This window comes from Chrysochloris asiatica, unplaced genomic scaffold (genome assembly GCF_000296735.1).
Source record: "Chrysochloris asiatica unplaced genomic scaffold, ChrAsi1.0 scaffold00026, whole genome shotgun sequence".
Taxonomy (NCBI): Eukaryota; Metazoa; Chordata; class Mammalia; order Afrosoricida; family Chrysochloridae; genus Chrysochloris; species Chrysochloris asiatica.
The window spans coordinates 15,267,040-15,286,379 of NW_006408544.1; the positions used below are offsets into that span (position 1 = coordinate 15,267,040).

The window sequence follows — 19,340 nt, forward strand, 5'->3', positions numbered from 1 at the left end:
ATGATCCACACAATTGAAAGCCTTTGCATAGTCAATAAAGCACAAGTAAACATCTTTCTGATATTCTCTGCTTTCAGCCAAGATCCATCAGATATCAGCAATGATATCCCTCGTTCCACGGCCTCTTCTGAATCCGGCTTGAACCTCTGGAAGTTCTCATGATTGCAGCTGTTTCTGTATTACCTTTAGCAAAACTTTACTTGCATTGGATACCAAAGATATTGTCCGATGATTTCTGCATTCCGTTGGGTCACCTCTCTTTGGAATTGATCTGTCTAGATAGGAGTTTATCAATTTCATTGATCTTCTGAAAGGACCAGATTTTGGTTCCATTATTTTTTTTTCCTATTATTTTTGTTTTCTATTTCATTGATTTTCACTATGACGTTTTTCTTTTTACTCTGAATTAATTTTTCTCTTCTTATTGTACTTAATAATATCACTAATGTGAGACATATTTCTTCTAATGTTGGCATTGTTAGAATTCTTTTAGCAGCATTTCACAAATTCTGATATCTTTTCATTTTACTTTAGTAGAAAATATTTTCTATTTTCTCTTGAGACTTCCTCTTTTTACTCATGGATAATTTCAAATAGTGTATTGAGTTTTCAACTATTTTCCTATATTGGGGAATGCACCATGAACACTTGAAAAGCATGTGCATTCTGTTGTCAATTTTTTAGTTGAATGTTGAGTTGAATGTGCTGTAAGTATGTTAGATTCAATGCTTGATGACACATGGCTTCCAGATTTTTCTTGGGGATCATTTCCACCTCTGTCAGTCAATTTGAATAGAAAGAGCATGGAGAAGAGTGCTTGAGAGGTTTTTATGACATCACTTCCACTCAGATTCCATTGGTTAGAACTCAGTCACATGGCTTCACCTAATGGTATGGGAAGCTGGGAAATGTAGTCTAACTTTTTGCTTGGCAAGAAGAGGAAAATGTATTTGGACAAACAGTCAGCGATCTCTTTTTATTCTCTGGAAGAGCTTGTATAAGATAAGAAATACTTGAATCATGGGTATACAGTAGAATTGTAACGTTATTGGGGCCTGCTTTTTCCTTTGGGGGAAATTTTGTAACTACTGTTTCACTTTAGTGGATACATATTTGCTTAGGTTTTCTATTAATTCTTGAGTTCTTTTCTATAAGTCATATTTAGGTATATGTAGTTTTGTCTAAGTCTTAAAAATATATCAACAAATCTGTCCAAATTATTTTCTTTAATATTTGCTTTATCTGTAATTATTTTCTTAATTTTAATATCACTTATTTATGTGCTGTAATTTTTTAGCTTTTCATTGTGGAAAATATATGTGTAACAAAAAATTTGCCTTTTCAACATTCTTCATGTCTACAATTAATTGATGTTAATTATGTTTATCATGTTGTTCAACCATTACCATTATCTGTTTCTAAATTTTTCCATTACCTTTAACAGATGTTTAGTGTGTTCTAAGCAATGAGTCTGTCTTTTCCTTTTTTCCCACCCTTACCCTGATAAATACTGGTCTCTATACACTTACCTATTCTCAGTATTTCCTATAAGTGGAATCACACAGTATTTGTCCTTTTGTGATTGACTTATTTCAGTAAGCATAATATTTTCAAGGTTCATTTATTCTGTACCCTGAACCAGGTCTTAATTTCTCTTTCTGGCTGAGTAATAGTCTGTTGTATGCATGTATTCACATTGTGTTTATTCATTCATCTATCAGTAGACATTTAGGCTGTTTCCACCCTTTGGCTATTGTGAATAGTGCTACAATGAACATTGGTCTGTAATTATCTGTGTTCCTGCTTTCCATTCTTTTTCATTTGATTAATCTTATAAAAACGCTGCCAGTTTTATTAATCTTTACCAAGGATCTTAATTTTACCTTCATTAAGTTATTCATTTATTATTTCCTTCTTCTGTTTTCTTTGAGTTTATTCTGTTGGTCCTTTTCAACTTGTCATTTGTAGGCTAAGCTCATTATTTTTCAACCTTCTTTCTAACGTTTGTACTTAAGATTATACATTTTCATCTAAGTTTGGCTGTAACATTATTCCTGCCAGTATCTATATCTAGTATCTTTGCTATTATTTATTCTATTTATTTCATAATTTCCATTGATTTAATGCATGAGTTATTTAGAATATAGTTTTAAATTTCCACAAGTTTGGAAGCACTCTTGTCATTGAGTTGGGTTCTGGTCAATTCAGCCTTAGCCATACTAATTAATAACATAATAAATAGAACATCTTAAACTTAACATGTACATACCAGGTCATAGTACATACCACAGTCTCTTATAATAAAATTAATTTCAAAGTTAATAATGAATATATATCCTAAAAATGCTTCCATACTTGTGGAAATTTAAAATTATATTCCTGTACTATGGTCTGGTATATGCATGTTATGTTTAAAATGTTCTATTACATCATTAATTCCTTAAAATGTTATCTTATTTACTCTTTACAGTAATTCTACGAGATAGATAATATGATTCAGATGAAAACATTGAAATCTAACCAAGATGTTAACTAATTTCTCCATGTTCATAGTTTGAGTTAGCTTTATTCTCAATCAGAGCATACATGAACTATAAACAATAAGTATGATCATACTTTTATATTTGTTGCATATCACCCCTGTTTATATTTCATTATATATATTTAAACCTTCAGAGCAAGGATTCATTCTTATTTAAAAAGCTTTTAGATCATCTCTTCCCTTTGTGCTCCACACATTGTTTCACACATATTTGGTATTTAATGGATATTTGCTGAATTGGACTGAGCCACCTGTAGAGATCATAAGCTTCAAGGATTTTCTCCCATTCTCTGGATTGTTCTTTCACTTTGAGGCTTAAATTTTTCCTTCAGTTCTTTCATCTTGAGAAGTGCTGAGTATGTTCTTCCCCTTGGGTTTTCTAATTCCAGGTCTTTGCACATTTCATTATAACACTTTCTTCTGTCGTTGACCTTTGAAATTTTCTACTCAGCTCTTTTCTTCATTTCTTCTATTTGCTTTAGCATCTCTATGCTGGAGAGCAAGTTTCAGAGTCTCTTCTGCTGTCCATTTGTTTTGTTTTTTTCTTCTTATTGACCTTTTACTGTCTTCCTGTATGATGTTCTTGATGTCATCTCACAAGTCTCCTGGTCTTCTGTCATTAGTGTCTAATACATCAAATTTATTCTTGAGACGATCTCTAAATTCAAGTGGGATGTGTTCAAGGTCATATTTTGGCTCTCATGGACTTGTTTTAATTTTCTTCAGCTTCAACCTGAACTTGCATATGAGCATCTGATAGTCTGTTCCACAGTCTGGCCATGGCCTTGTTTTGGCTGATGATATTGAGCTTTTTCATGGTATTTTCCTTCATTTGATGAAGTTCATGTATATAGTCATAGTTATGTTGCTTAAAAACAAACAAATGTGATTTTCAATGAAGAAGTCATTGATCTTGAAAAATTCTATCATACTATCTCCAGTATTGTTTCCATCATCAAGGCCTAGTTTTCTAACAACTGATCTTTCCTTTTGAATAACAATGGTGGAAGTGTGCCTTTTTGTCTTATTCCTGATCTTAGGGAGAAAGCTTTCACTCTTTTATTACTAAGTAGGATGTTACGTTGGGTTTTCCATAAATGACCTTTATCAAATCTATTTTTTTAATTGCTTAATTTTTCACTTTCATAATTATTGGTCTTCTGTTGATGGTTCAGGAGCCCCTTCTCTCAATGTTTTGGTAACATGGATTCATTCACTGTGCCAGGAGATACATTTGTCTCAATGATTTCCTCTGTTTCTTCTAGCGAATTCCCACTTCCAGAACCCAGAGTTCAGCAGTCTCATGATTTCACCCTCTACTTACTTCTTTTACTCTTACTTTTGTTCACAGAGACCTTGCCTTAGAAATGAGTTCAACTATGTCTTTTACATTTGTTAAAATATAGATTTTTAAAAAATATTACTTAATAGGAGTCCTGGTGTGGAGCTGTGGGTTAATGTGCCCGACTGCAAAGTTGTTTGAACTGCAAGGTCAGCAGTTCAAGCTCACCAGCTGTTCCTTAGAAACCCTATACAGGGTTGGTATGGGCTGGAACCAACTCGATGGCACTTAATAACAACAATGATTTGGTATTTTCTTTCTTCAAAAAAAAAAAAATTATGTTTTTGTTGAAAATATACACAACAAATTAGATTTCCATTTAACAATTTCTTTACATATTGTTCAGTGACAATTGCTTATATTTTCCACATGTGTCAAAATTACCATTCTTTCCATTCTAATTGCTCCATTTCCTTTTAAGTATCTTTCTTGCCCCCTCTGACCTTCTCATCTTTGCATTAGGGTAAATGTTGAACATTTGGTCTCATATATATTTTTAAAAAGATATTTTTATTGTTGTTGTTGTGTGCCATTGAGTCAGGTCCAACTCATAGCAACCCTGTATACAGTTTCCACAGAGTGGTTGGTGAGTTTGAACCACTGACCTTGCAGATCAAACCAACCTGAGGTCAAGTGCTTATCCTATCGTGCCGCACCAGGTACTAGTGGGTGGTATTATTTATTTTGTGAGCCAATTTAGCTGAAAGGTAACCTTCAGGAGTAGGTTTAGTTCAACGTTTAAAGGATATCTCAAGGTAATGATCTCTGGGGTTATTATTTTGTTGTTGTTGGGTGCCATTCAGTCACTACTGACTCATAGCAACCTTATGCACACACAAAAAACCCCAAAACACTGCCTGATCCTGCACCAACTTCACAATCATTGCTACATTTGAGCCCATTGCTGCTGCCTCTGTGCCAATCCATCTCGTTGGGGGTCTACCTCTTTTTTGCTGACCCTCTGCTTTATCAAACATGATATCCTGGCTTATAAGGACCATCGTGGCTACTTCCAACACTTATTTGTTTATTCTTTTGGCAGTCCATCGTACTTTCAATATTTTCCAACGTTATAACTCACGTGCATCAATTCTTCTATGGTTTTCCTTATTCATTGTCCAACTTTCACATGCATATTATGTTATTGAAAATACCATGGCCTTGGACAGGTGCACGTTAGTCTTCAAATTGACATCTTTGCTCTTGAACACTTTAAAAGAGATCTTGTGCCACAGATTTGCCTAATGCAATATGTTGTTTGTTTTGACTACTGCTCCATTGAGTGTTGATGGTTGATCTGAGCAAAGTGAAGTCTTTGACAACTTCAGTCTTTTCTCCATTTATATGTTATTTATTGGTTCAGTGGTGAGGAGTTTTGTTTTCTTTATATTGAGATGCAACCCATACCAAAGGCTGTGGTCTTTTTCAATAGTAAGTATGTTGCTGTTGTTGTTGTTAAGTGCTGTCGAGTTGGTTCCAACCCATAGCGACCCTGAACAGGGTTTCTGAGGCTGTAAATCTTTACGGGAGCAGAAAGCCTTCTCTTTTCTCCCGCGGAGCAACTGGTAGTTTCAAACTGCTAACTTTTCAGTTTGCAGCCTGATTCTTAACCACTACGCTACCAGATCTCCTTAGTAAGTATGTTGAGTCCTCTTCATTTTCAGCAAGCAAGGTTGTATCATCTATCATCTGCATATTGCAAGTTGTTAATGAGTCTTCCTCCAATCCTGATGCCGCATTCTTCTTCATATAATCCAGCTTCTTGGATTATTTGCTCAGTATACAGATTAAAAAGTATGGTGAAAGAATACAACCCAGGTTCATACCTTTCCTAATTTTAAGCCATTCAGTGTTTCCTTGTTCTATTCGAACAAGTACTTCTCGGTGTATGTACCGGTTCCTCATGAGCACAATTAAGTGTTCCGGAATACTTATTCTCTGCAATGTTGCCCATAGCTCGTCATAATCCACACAATTGAAAGCCTTTGCATAGTCAATAAATCACAGATAAACATCTTTCTGGTATTCTCTGCTTTCATCCAAGATCCATCGGACATCAGTAATGATATCCCTCATTCCAAGTCCTCATCTGAATCTGTCTTGAATCCTTGAAGTTCTTTGTCAATGTATTGTTCCAGCCATTTTTGAATTATCTTTAGCAATCCAGTAATCTATGGGTCGGAATCGACTCAATGGCACTTAACAACAATAACAAATCTAACCATTTTTTAAGAATTTGAATTTTGATCTACAATTTTCTCTCTTCTAGCCAAGATCATCTATTGTGTTCCTGGTCAGAACACTCAGCAGTGATAGCCAGACACCTTTTAGCTCTTCTAGTCTCAGGATAGATGAGGTTGTGGTTCATGTAGACAGTTAGTCCTGTAGATCAACCTATTTTTGTTTTCCTTTATACTATTTTGTTCCTGACAAATTGAGGCCAATGCCTGTATTAGTATTTTCCTCTTCCACTAAATCAATCAGTGGTTTTCAACTGGGAATATTTTAGACCCCCAAAGTACATTTGGTAATGTCTGATGTCGTTTTTGGTTGTCACAACTTGAGAAGAAGGAAAATGTTATTAGAGTCTAGTGGGTAGTCCAGGGATGCTGCTAAATATCCTACAATGTGTAAGACTATCTCCCTAACAAAGAAGGATCTCGCCCAAAATATCAGTGTTGTTGTTGTTAAATGCCATTGAGTTGGTTCTGACTCATAACTGCTGGTGAGTTTGAACTGCCAACCTCATCATTAGCAGTCCAGTGTTTATCCTACAGTGTCATACCAGTATTCCAAACTATCAATAATACTATCTAAATGATTAAAGAATTCTAAATTTTTCATATATAAAATGATTCTAAGTTATCTAACTGAATCTAATTTTGGACATTTAGGTTACTTTACTTTTGTGTATAATAAGTATTACTTTGATAAATAGACTTATGTATCTTTTTTGTATCATTGATTAATTCCTGAATGTAGACATTTCTGAATTTAAAGAGCACTTAAGATCTGAATGGTACTGTCTTATAAGCTGAAAATTATTTAGGAACAAATGAATATATGGAAACAAAATCTTTATCATGCCCTGTCCTTAGTGGAACTTAGTAAAATGTTTACACAAAAAGCTCATCTCTTATGCTTATACTTCTTAACCTTTTTTCCAAATAATGCACTCCTAAATTGTCTCAAGGAATCCTGGTGTGGCACTGTGGGTTAATGCGCCAGACAGCAAAGCCTTTTGAACTGTAAGGTCGGTGGTTCAAGCTCACCAGCTGCTCCTCGGAAACCCTATACAGGGTGGCTATGGGTCAGAATAGAATCGATGGCACTTAACAACAACAACAAGTTGTCTCAATGGAGCCCTGGTAGTATAGAGTCGGTTAGGCTTGGGCTGCTAACCTCAAGGTCAGCCGTTTGAATCCACTAGCTGCTCTGTGGGAGAAAGATGAGGCTTTCTGTTTTCATAAAGATTTACAACCTGCTTTCTTTGCCTCATCTTACTGCGAGAATGAAGACCATTCTTAGCAACCAGACTGTTGACATTCCAGAGAATGTCGACATCAGTCTTCGGGGCTGCACAGTTATTGTGAAGGGCCCCAGAGGAACCTTGTAGAGTGACTTCAATAACATCAATGTAGAACTTAGTCTCCTAGGGAAGAAAAAGAAGAGGCTTCGCTTTGACGAATGGTGGGGAAATCGAAAGCAGCTGGCTACAGTACGCACTATCTGTAGTCATGTGCAGAATATAATCAAGGGTGTTACACTGAGCTTCCGTTACAAGATGAGGTTTGTGTATGCTCATTCCCCCATCAACGTTGTTATCCAAGAGGGCCAGTTTGAAATCTGAAACTTCTTGGTTGAAAAATTTATTCATAGGGTTCGGATGAGGGCAGGTGTTGCTTGTTCAGTATCTCAAGCCCAGAAAGATAAATTAATTCTTGAAGGAAATGACATTGAACTTGTATCAAATTCAGCTGCTGTAATTCAGCAAGCCACAATAGTTAAAAAACCAGGATATTAAAAAATGTGTGTCTGAAAAAAGAACTGTCCAACAGGCCGATGAGTAAAATATAAAAGCTCTCCAGCTATGGAAACAAGGCCCGGTGGTTCCTCAGACCTATCTGGTGATATTTTTGATGTAATAAAATTTATCTAACTATTTGGGTCTTTCATTTTTTAAAGCCATCTCCATCATAAATTCTATTAAGATGTATAGTCTTCAAATAAAACTTCAAATACAATTAATTGAAAAAATTTTTTTACATCTTCAGTAACCCTATATAGACTTGAGATCACACAGCATCAGTGTCAAGTTGTCTCAGTGACCTTATGTGGTGCTGTAGGATAAGCCATGTGGTGGTGCTGTAGGATAAGCACTAGACTGCTAACCAAAAGGTCGGTCGTTCAAACTCATCAGTCGCCCCTTGGAAATCCTATATTAGGGTCACTATGTGTCTGAACAGACTCAGCAGCACTGGGCAGCAATAGGTTACTTAAAGGACCACTGGTTGTACTGTAGGTTAGGCATTGGGCTACTAACATCAAGTTCAGCATTTCAAAGCCTCCAGCCACTCTACAGGAGAAAGATGAGGCTGTCTGCTCCTATAAAGATTTATAGTCAGGAAAACCCTGTATAGAGTCGCTATGACTTGGAACACTTGGTGACAGTGAGTTTGGTTTTGGGTTAAAGTTGTCTTAAGGCCCTTCACATTCTATACAATCTTTTGTGAAAGCTTTCCACAGCTTGTTTTATGCTCAGGTAGCAGATTTCGGAATCTTAATGAAGGCTTGGCTTACCTAACTGTAATTACCCAATTGTTTCTTTACTCCTCATTTAAAAAAATACATGTCAGTATTAATTGGTGATATGGATACAAGAAACAGAGAACTGGCTTTAATTTACTGTGCAATCCTATCTTAGTTCAGGCACTTCTACCTGTGCCTCAGTTTCACTATCTATAAAATGAAGGGGTTATACCATGTAATTTTTGTAGGCTTTTTCAGTTATAAAACCTGCTATTGCTTTATGATGTTTTTATTTAGCTTTTGGCTCTGATCTTTTACTACTCCTGAGATAGAGACAGAGCTTTTAAGGTTTCTGGGATCTTAAACATTTCTCAGCTTTGTGACTGCATTACCCTAATCTGCCTCCTTTTAGAGTAGATAATATAGCTCTTAAAATGAAAAGCATCTTATATTGGAGGATGGCAAGGAATGATGCTATGGAAATAGAAAAAAAAAAAAAATCACAGTTGGACTGGGAAGGGAGAAAACCAGATAGGAAAAGAAGGAGGTGACTGCTGTTATAAAAATAAACAAGGCATAGGTCTCAGATCTGGCAGGGTCAGAGAAGTGTGCCCAAGGCCTTAATCAGCAGGAGGCCCTGTATAAGTCTCTAACTCAAGGTCTCAAAGTTTATTAGAATTGCATAGTACTAGACTTCAGGTCTCCAAACCTCTTGATTAATGTCTTAACACTACAATATATTACATGATTTGAAATATTATATTTAATTTTACCTAGAGATTGAAAATACATACATAAGATACTCTTTTATAATTTATTTGTATAGGTTTCTTTAACTACTTAACCTATTTTCTGGCTGCTGGTGCTGTTATTTTGGGAATTGGTTTCTTTTCTTTGGCATCAGCTTTGTGGTTCTTGATTTGCAAACGAAGGTAAGATTTATTAGATTGCTTAACTTTTTCTTTTTCTTTTATAAGCTCCATAAAGGATTTTTTTTTTTCAAATGACATTAAACTTTAATAACTATATGAGTATTGATTCTGTAATTTGGGATTTGAGTTACAGACCCTTTGGTGAGGGAAGGGGAGGTTAACATATTTGAAGGAGCCTGAAACGAAAAGTCCTAGAATAGTGTATTAGCAATTTGCATGCACAAAAATTTTGAGGAATAATGAGATTCATTTTGTTCTCTAGATGTTGTGAGTTTGAGTTATAAGTCTAGATACTATAGTTCTCATATAACCTCTTCTCCACAATTAAGCCGAGAGTGTGGTGGCTCTATAAGATAAGCACTGAACTGTGAATCACAAGGTTGGTTGTTTGAGCCCACCAGCCACTCCACGGGAGCAAGATAAGGCTTTCTGCTCCTGGAAGTATTTGAAGTCTCAGAAACCCTGTACAGGGTTACTATTTGTCAGAACTGATTCTATGGCACTTACCAAAAACAACCACAATTAAGCCTGGCATTTTCCAAGTGCAAATATGATCAAATCACCCCACTTCTTCTCCATCCTCCATTAGATTATAAAGATCTTGTTGCTTTATGGATAATGATAAAATGGCAAGACTTACACAGCCCTATATGATCTACCCATGCATACTCCCCAGTTTCATCTCCCATTCTCCTTCATCCTTTTTGTGCTTCTGCTAAACTGGACCACAGGCCTTTGTACTTGCCTGAATATTCTCCTCACATCTCCCCTTCTGACCACACACTGCATAATAAATATTGCTATTTCTTCAGATGCCCAGATCAGTCATGACTTCCTTAGAAAAGCTTTCCCTGGTCTCTTTAACCAGGTTGATACCTTTTGTTATGTACTCATACAATACGAGGTAGCTTCCTACACTTTCCACAACTGTAGTTTTTGTTTGTTTGTTTGTTTTCATTGTCCTGTGGTTATTTTATTAAATCTGTCTTCCATGCCGTTGCTGTAAAGTGCCATCGAGTCAATTCTGACCCATTGTTGTTGTTGTTGTTGTTGTTAGGTGCCATTGAGTCAGTACCAGTTCATAGCGACCCTATGTACATCAAAATGAAACCACTACCCAGTCCTGGGTGAACCTCACAATTGTTGCCACACTCGAGCCCATTGATGCTGACACTTTGCCAATCCATCTCGCTGGGGATCTTCCTCTTTTTCTCTGACCCTCCACCTTACCAAACATGATATCCTTCTCCAGCGACTGGTCCCGCCTTACAATATGTTCGAAGTATGAGAGACAAAGTTTGGCCATCCTGGCCTCCAAGGAGCACTCTGGCTGCATTTCTTCCAACACAGATCTGTTGGTTCTTTGGCAGCCCATGGCACTTTCAATATTCTTCTCCAACACCATGACTCAAAAGCATCAATTCTTCTATGGTCTTTCTTATTCTGACCCATAGCAACCCTGTATAGGGTTTCCACAGAGCGGCTGGTGAGCTTGAACCACCAACCTTGCAGTTCAAACGACTTTGCAGTCTGACTCATTAGCCCACAGCACCATAAGAACAGTGATGATTCCATGGGGGCAGTGGCTGTAATGCCTGACACAGAATACAGTAAATTATTTAAGTTAATTGAATTGAATTGTGTTGTTGTCAAGTGCCGTTGAGTTAGTTCCAACTTATGACAACCATGTATAGGGCTGCCAGGAGTAGCTGGTTGGTTTGAACTGCCGACCTTGTGGTTTGCAGTCCAGTGCTTATCCTACAGCACTGCACCAGGACTCTTTCATTAAGTATATGACCTCTTGAAATAATTTGGAAATTTTCAACTACCTGTGAAGAAGAGATAGCAATGAGCATTATTTTTTAAAGTGACTGTTTGAAATTTGTTGTTAGTACCCTTTTGAGTCATTTCTGACTCAGTGATCCTGTATAGACAGAATGGTGAGTGTGAACCACAGACCTTATGGTTCAAACAGACTTTGCTTAATCAATCCAGTGCTTTATCCCACAGCACTACACATTCCCTTTGGATTCAGCAATCTGCCTTTAATCCCACTGAGTTTGACTTGCTTCTTCATTAGTTTTACTCTTGTCTCACTTGTTTGTGATTAGATAATTAGTGATCACAAAGAATCTTCCATTGTAAATCATTAGATTTAATTCAGTTTTCTTCAACTTTTTGCCAGAATTGTTATAAATATCAAAATTGACCGATGCATTTCATTTATTTTCATTTCCTTTGCCAATAAAGGCAAATTTATAAAGAGGCTAATTAACATTAAAGTCAACTGATTATCTCACAATCAGAAAGGAGATCAATGACTCCTGATTAATCTTTAAACTGGAAAAATTAATGCTATATAAGAAGCAGCTTAATCTAAATTAGATAAATAATAAGATAGGCATAATGAAATTAATTATCATTTGGGAAGGAGTTATAAAAGTTGCTTTGTGCTTTCAATAAGAAATATATAGCAATATATTCTCATTTTTTAAATCTTTGTGTAAAACTATTAAAGAATATAATAATTTAGTTGATTGACATTTTAGCTTATGTTTAATAATATTTTTGATAAAATGTTTTTCAGAGAAATATTTCAAAATTCCAAATTAAAAGCAACTGATAAGAGATGCAGACAAAGACCACGGAAGGCGAAGACTAAACCTAATTCTGAGTGTGTTTTTATTTCTCGAAATTTTCATACAGGAAGATTCCAATTACAGGTAGTGAGCAATATTTATAATAATATTTAAAAGAATTTATTTTCACTCCATGTCACTAGCATTGTTTTTTAAGTTTTAAAACATATCTGTATATCTTTAGAAACAGTGTTCCCCATTGTGGGAATTTTTTGAGGATAAAAATGTAAGGAAAATATAATAAGCAAATGTCATAAGGAAAACAAAAAATGTCATGTGTGCCAGAAGAGAAATTCAGAGATTAGAGATGTTCAGACTATGTAATGAATTCAATTTAACCAGGATTTCTTATGTATTCATTATATTCTAGGCACTGTGTCTCCCTACTTGTTGTTGTTGTTACATGCCATCAAGTCGGTACCGACTCAAAGAGACCCTATGCACAACAGAACAAAACACGGCCCAGTCCTGGGCCAACCTCACAATTGTTGCCACACTCGAACCCATTGATGCTGACACTTTGCCAATCCATCTCTCTGGGGGTCTTCCTCTTTTTGCTGGCACTCCACCTTACCAAACATGATATCCTTCTCCAGCGACTGGTCCCTCCTGACAATATGTCCAAAGTATGAGAGATGAAGTTTGGCCATCCTGGCCACCAAGGAGCACTCTGACTGCACTTCTTCCAACACAGATCTGTTGGTTCTTTTGGCAGCCCATGGCACTTTCAATATCTTCCTCCAGCACCATAACTCAAAAGCATCAATTCTTCTATGGTCTTCCTTATTCACTGTCCAGCTTTCACATGCATATGAGGCTATTGAAAATACCATGGCTTGGGTCAGGCGCACCATAGTCCTCAAGCTGACATCTTTGTTCTTCAACACTTTAAGAAGGTCTTGTGCAGATTTGCCTAATGCAACCCGTCCTTTGATTTCTTGACTGCTGCTTCCATGAGTGTTGATAGTTGATCCAAGAAGAATGAAATCCTTGACAACTTCAATCTTGTCTCCATTGATAAGAATGTTGTTTATTGGTCCAGTGATGAGGATTTTTGTTTTCTTTACATTGAGATGCAATCCATACCAAAGGCTGTGGTCTTTGATCTTTATCAGTAAGTATTTTAAGTCCTCTTCACTTTCAGCAAGCAAGGTCGTATCATATGCATATCACTTCCCTACTTAGGACAGTAAAATATAGTTAGTACCTACCCTCAAGGAGGTTGTATAGTAGTATGCAGATACATAATTAAGTTAGTGTTTTATGCTAAGTGTCTAAATAGTGTTATATGAAAAAGTAAAGAAGATGGAAATCAGTAGAAATTTTAAAACATGATATGGCTAAACAAAATAAGAACAGTTTATTGATCTTATAATATTCATAGATAAACTGTTAAGATGTCAAAATTTTACTGTACATCTTAAATATTGAATTAATTGCTCATTCATTTGCTAAACAAACATAATTTGTTGAATATCTCATATGTGGCAGCATTAATTTAGTCACTGAGGCAGAATAAAGTTATGAGCCCAGTCCTAGATGAATCAAGAAATGTAATAGAGAAGAAAAATATACAAACTGATGATTTAGACATAATGTAATAAGAACATAGTCAAGGAAGTGCAGACAAGGGAGTTCAAATTAAGTAAGGTGTCACAAAGAAGGGAGTCCCTGGATGGTGCAAACTCTTAGCTGCTAATCGACAGATTGAAACTTTATGTTCACTCAGAGATCCCTCAGAATAAAGACCTGGCAATCTACTTCTGAAAAATCAGCCATTGAAAACTCTGTGTAGTTCAAATCAAACATACATGAGTTCACCATGAGTTGGAGTTGATTTGATACCACCTGATACTGGTGTCACAGTGGATCTTCCACTAGTAGCTGGGTAACTTTAGGCAAGTTACTTAACTTCCCTGTGTCTTTGTTCCTCATCTATAAAATGAGAATAATTTCACCTCCATGCTCTTGTTACAGAAATTAATTGAACTAATATGTGAAAAGCACACAGAATGCTGTGAGCACCATACATGGTGTCCTGGTGTGGCGCTGTGGGTTAATGCACCAGACTGCAAAGCCATTTGAACTGCAAGGTTGGCAGTTCAAGCTCACCAGCTGCTCCTCGGACACCCTATCCAGGGTCACTATGGGTTGGAACCGACTTGATGGCACTTAACAACAACAACATACAAGTATATTGTTATTATTGCTGGAGGGCTTTAAGCAGGCAAATGTATGACCAAATTAATTCTAAAAGTTGTTATGTTAGCTCTGATTTTCAAATGAAGAACTGCCTGAGAAACAAAAGGAAAACAATTTTTCCCACATATGAACTTGCCATTTATTGATTTATTAACCATTTATCATACACTAGACACCAGTGATGTGATGATGCCACCCTTTGTTGTTGTTAGGTACCAGCAAGTTGGCTCTGACTTATAGTGACCCCAAAATGAAGTCTCGTCATCCTCATCTCTAAGGAGCTTTCTGGCTGCATTTCTTCCAAGACAGATTTGTCCATTCTTCCAGCAGTCCAGGCTATATTCAGTATCCTTTGCCTACATCATAATTCAAAGGCATCACCTCATTGTTCAGCTTTCATATATACATGAGGTAATTGAAAATATCATGGCTTGGATCAGGCACAACTTAATTCTTTTAAATATTTTAAAGAAGTCATGTGTAGCAGATTTGCCCAGTGTAATACATGGTTTGATTTCTTAACTGCTGCTTCCATGGACATTGATTATGAATCCAAGTAAAACAAAATCCTAGACAATTTCATTCTATTCTCTTTTTGTCATAATATTGTTTATTGATCCAGTTGTGAGAAATTTTGTTTTCTTTCTTGAGGTTAATCCATACTGAAGACTGTAGTCTTTGATTATCACCAGTAAGTGCTTCAAGTCCTCTTTCCTGTTAGCAAGCAAGGTTGTGTCTTCTGTATATTGCAGGTTGTTAATGATTATTCTTCCAATCTGATGCCACATTCTTCTTCATGTAGTCCAGCTTCTTGGATTATTTGCTCAGCATTCAGATTGAGCAAGTGTGGTGAAATGATATAACCCTGTCACACATTTCCTGATTTTAAACTATTCAGTATCCCTTTGTTCTTTTCAAATAAAAAGTCTTCAGTTTCTTCACCTTGAGAAATGTCGAGCTTGTTCTTTCAATTGATTCCCTACCTCCAGTTCTTAGCCCATTTCATTATATTTTACTTTATCTCCTTGAACTGCCTGTTCAGTTTCTGTTTTTTTTTTTTTTTTACATTCACTTTAACTACTCTATGTTCACGAGCAATTTTCAGAGTCTCTTCTTATAGTCAGTTTAGTCTTTTCTTTATTTCCTGTCTTTTCAGTGTCCATTTCTAATTTTTCATGTATGATTTTCTTGGTGTCATTCCCAAACTTGTCTGATCTTCAGTCATTATTGTTCAGTGCATCAAATCTATTCTTGAAATTGCCTTTGAATTCAGTTAGGATATACTTAAGGTTGTACTGTGGCTGTCATGAACTTGTTTTAATTTTCTTCATTCTTGACTTGCATATGGGCAATTCATAATCCATTCCTAAGTCAGCCCTTGGCCTTGTTCTAGTGGGAGAGATAAACCATGTACAAGTAAACCTAAAATATTGCTCAGTGGTCTTGATAGCTAGTAACAGAAACCCAATCCACACTAGAATCAGAAAGGAAACATAGTATAAAAAGATAAGGCAGTAACTACTCTAAAAGAGATCACATTAGAATGTCCTGGATAGAGTGGGGGAGGAATGTGGAACAAAACTAAAAAATTATATAAGAAAGCCCAGGCTTACTGGTTAGAAAGAGACTGGAGGAACCCTTGTTGATCCTTCAAGTTGGAACTGAACTCACCCTCATGGCCCAATATTCAACCAAGTCATAGATAGGTGTATGGGGCCATGGGGTGGGGGAGGCAACAACGCTAATAAATGCCTTTCACCATGAAATGGTGAGATGGTCAACCATTCATGATCAAAAGGGCAACATTTACAAAGGACAAAGTTCAGAAAGGTTAAGAAGGAGGGTGGAATGGAAATAAGAACCACAGGGAGGAAGGGGCTTGCAATCACTGAAATGAAACAAAGTATATGATTTATTGAATGTAAAACTGATAATCTGCTCTGTAAACGCTCACTCAATTTACAATAAAAATTTTAAAGAAAAGGTAAGGTAGTTATGTAATTAGCCAAAAGATCAAAAGGACTCTTTCCACATTGTTTTCTCTGTTTCTCATGTTAATTTCTGACTATGTATAGCTTCTTCCTCTCATATTACAGACAGGAAGATGAAACTTATAAGAAAAATGTGCTTTATAGTCCACAAAGACAATATTCTATATCCTACTTTGTTGAGTAGCAGCTGGGATCTTAAAGCCTATGAGAAGCCATCTAAGGTACAACTATTGATCACTCTTATCCAAAGCAAAGAAGAATGATTAAAAGTGAAAACACTTGGAAACAATTAGTCCAATGTACTAATGGATCATGTGACTATCAGCCCGCCTAACCCTGAGACCAGAAGAACTAGATGGTGCCCAGCTATCAATACAAATTGATCTGAAAGGGATCACACAAGAGGGTCCTGGATGGAAAGGGAGAAAAAATGTGGAACAAAACTTAAAATCATTAAAAAGGCCAAGCTTGTTAGTCAAATAGAGACTCATGAAACCCTGGAAGATATGATCTTTAGAAACCCTTCAGGTCTGGAAATGAATTCACCTCCGTGGTTCAATTATCAGTCAAACAATAGGTCTATTAGGGGAACAATAACACTAGGGAAATACTCACTCCTTAAAATAATCAACAATTTGAGATTGAAAGGGTAGCATTTATTCAAAGACAAAGTTCAGAAGGGATAGGAAAGAGGGAGGAATGGAAATGGGATCTACAGGGAGGAAGAGAGATCAATTATGTTATATTGTGGAGATTGTTATCAGTGACATGAAACAAAGCATTTATGAATTATTGAGTGGAAAACTGATTGACTTCTTAAACCATCACCCAATTTACAATAAAAAGTTACCAAAAAAAAAGGGAACAAAAATATGATACAAGAAAGAACTGTTGTTAAATTCCTTCGAGTCAGTTCCAATTTATAGCGACCATGTATAGTGGTTCCAAGGAGTGGTTGATGGGTTGAACTGTGTCCAGGAATCCATGAAAGAACTAATACTTTTTTTTTTTTTTTAATCAGGTCTTAATGGAAAATATGGTACACATAGAAAATTTAACATTCAGTTAAAAAAAATCTATGGAGTTTTTGTAGGCTCACTACTCATAATAGGAGTCCTGATGTGGCATTGTAGGATAAGCACTCAACCACAAGGTCCATTTCAACTGTAACGTCAGTGGTTCAAACTCACCAGCTGCTCCTCGGAAACCCTATGCAGGGTTTCTATGAGTCAGAACTGACTTGATGGCATTTAACAACAACCCATAATATGAACGAGAATATCTTTCAGTTACCTCATACTCAACCTTCACTGGGGTAACTACTATACTGTAATTGCAGTTAACTATTTTCTTTTCTTTATTGTTTTACCACAAACATTATATTGTTACATTTCACAAGTTTCTAGACTTCCTATTTAATGTATTCTTACCTTTCTTGCTGAATATTTCTGAGATTAACCCAGGTTGGTCCATATAGCCATAGTTTTTTTTAATTACTGTTCATTATTTTTAGTGTTATATGACTTTCCATTATATGAATATGTCTCATTTATGGTATGTACATTTGACTTGCTTTCATTTGTTTCTTTACAAAACTTTTATAGGGAACATACTTACAGTGAAATTGCTAAATTATGCTCAACAGATTAGAATATTGCAAATCATTTTCAATAGTAGTTATGTCAACTACTTATAACAACATTATGCAATGAAATAAAACACTGCCAGGCCCTTTGCTGATCACTGTCATGGTTTAGACCATGACTGCTGCCTCTGTGATAATCCTTCTCACTGAGGGTCTTCCTCTTTTTATGACCTTTTACTTTACCAAGCATGATGTTCTTCTCCAAGAACTGGTTCCTTCTAATAATGTGTCCAAAGTATGAGGGATGAAGTCTGGCCTTCCTGGCTTCTAAGGAGCATTCTGGTTGTATTCTTCCAAAACAGATATGTTTGTTCTTTTGGCAGTCCATAGTACTTTTAATATTCTTCTCCAATATCATAACACAAATGCATCAATTCTTCTATGGTATTACTTATTCACTGTTCTACTTTTATATGCATATGAAGCTAATGAAAAATACCATGGTTTGGGCCATGCACACCTTAGTCCTCAAACTGACATCTTTGCTCTGGAACACTTGAAATAGATCTTGTGCAGCTGATTTGTAATATATTGTTTCATTTCTTGACTACTGCTTCCATGAATGTTGATAATGGATCTAAGCAAAAGGAAGTCTTAGACAACTTCAATCTTTTCTTCATTTATCATGATGTTATTTATTGCTCCACTTGTGAGGATTTTTGTGTTTTTTTTTACATAAAGGTGCGACCTTTAATAGAAGTCTTTGATCCCCCTCAGTAAATATTTTAAGTCCTCTTCACTTTCAGCAAGGTTGTATCATCTGCATATCTCAGGTTATTAATGAGTCTTCTTCCAATCTTGATGCCACACTCTTCTTCATATGATCCAGCTTCTGGGATTATTTGTTCAATGTAGAGATAGAATAAGTATTGTGAAAGAATACAATCCTTGTAAATACATTTCCAGATTTTAAACCATTCAGTGTCCCCTTGTTCTGTTCAAATGACTGCCTCTTGGTCTACACACAGGTTCAGTGTTCTGGAATACTCATTCTCTGCAATGTTGTCCATAGTTTGTCATAATCCACACTATCAAAAGCTTTTGTGTAGTTAATAAAGCACAGGTAAATGTCTTTCTGGTATTCTCTGCTTTCATCCAAGATCCATCTGACATCAGCAATGATACCCTCATTCTTCCCTGTCAACATACCATTGCAGTCATTTTTTAAATTATCTTTAGCAAAATTTTATTTGTATGTGACATTAATGATATTGTCCAGTGATTTTCACATTCCGTTGGAACACCTCTCTTTTGAATGGGTATAAATATGGATCTCTTCCAATCAGTTGTTCAGGGCA

At 36.0% G+C, this 19,340-nt stretch overlaps 1 protein-coding gene across 1 annotated transcript in view; it reads left to right on the forward strand.

The window, feature by feature from the left end:
* Positions 1 to 875: 875 nt before the first annotated feature.
* Positions 876 to 19,340, forward strand: part of LOC102836274 (chromosome unknown open reading frame, human C1orf185) — a 31,760-nt gene continuing 13,295 nt past the window's right edge. The window contains exons 1-3 of the mRNA XM_006839753.1: positions 876 to 891; positions 9,460 to 9,565; positions 12,153 to 12,288. Coding sequence (XP_006839816.1) covers positions 876 to 891; positions 9,460 to 9,565; positions 12,153 to 12,288 — 258 coding nt within the window. The remainder of the gene's footprint in view (positions 892 to 9,459; positions 9,566 to 12,152; positions 12,289 to 19,340) is intronic.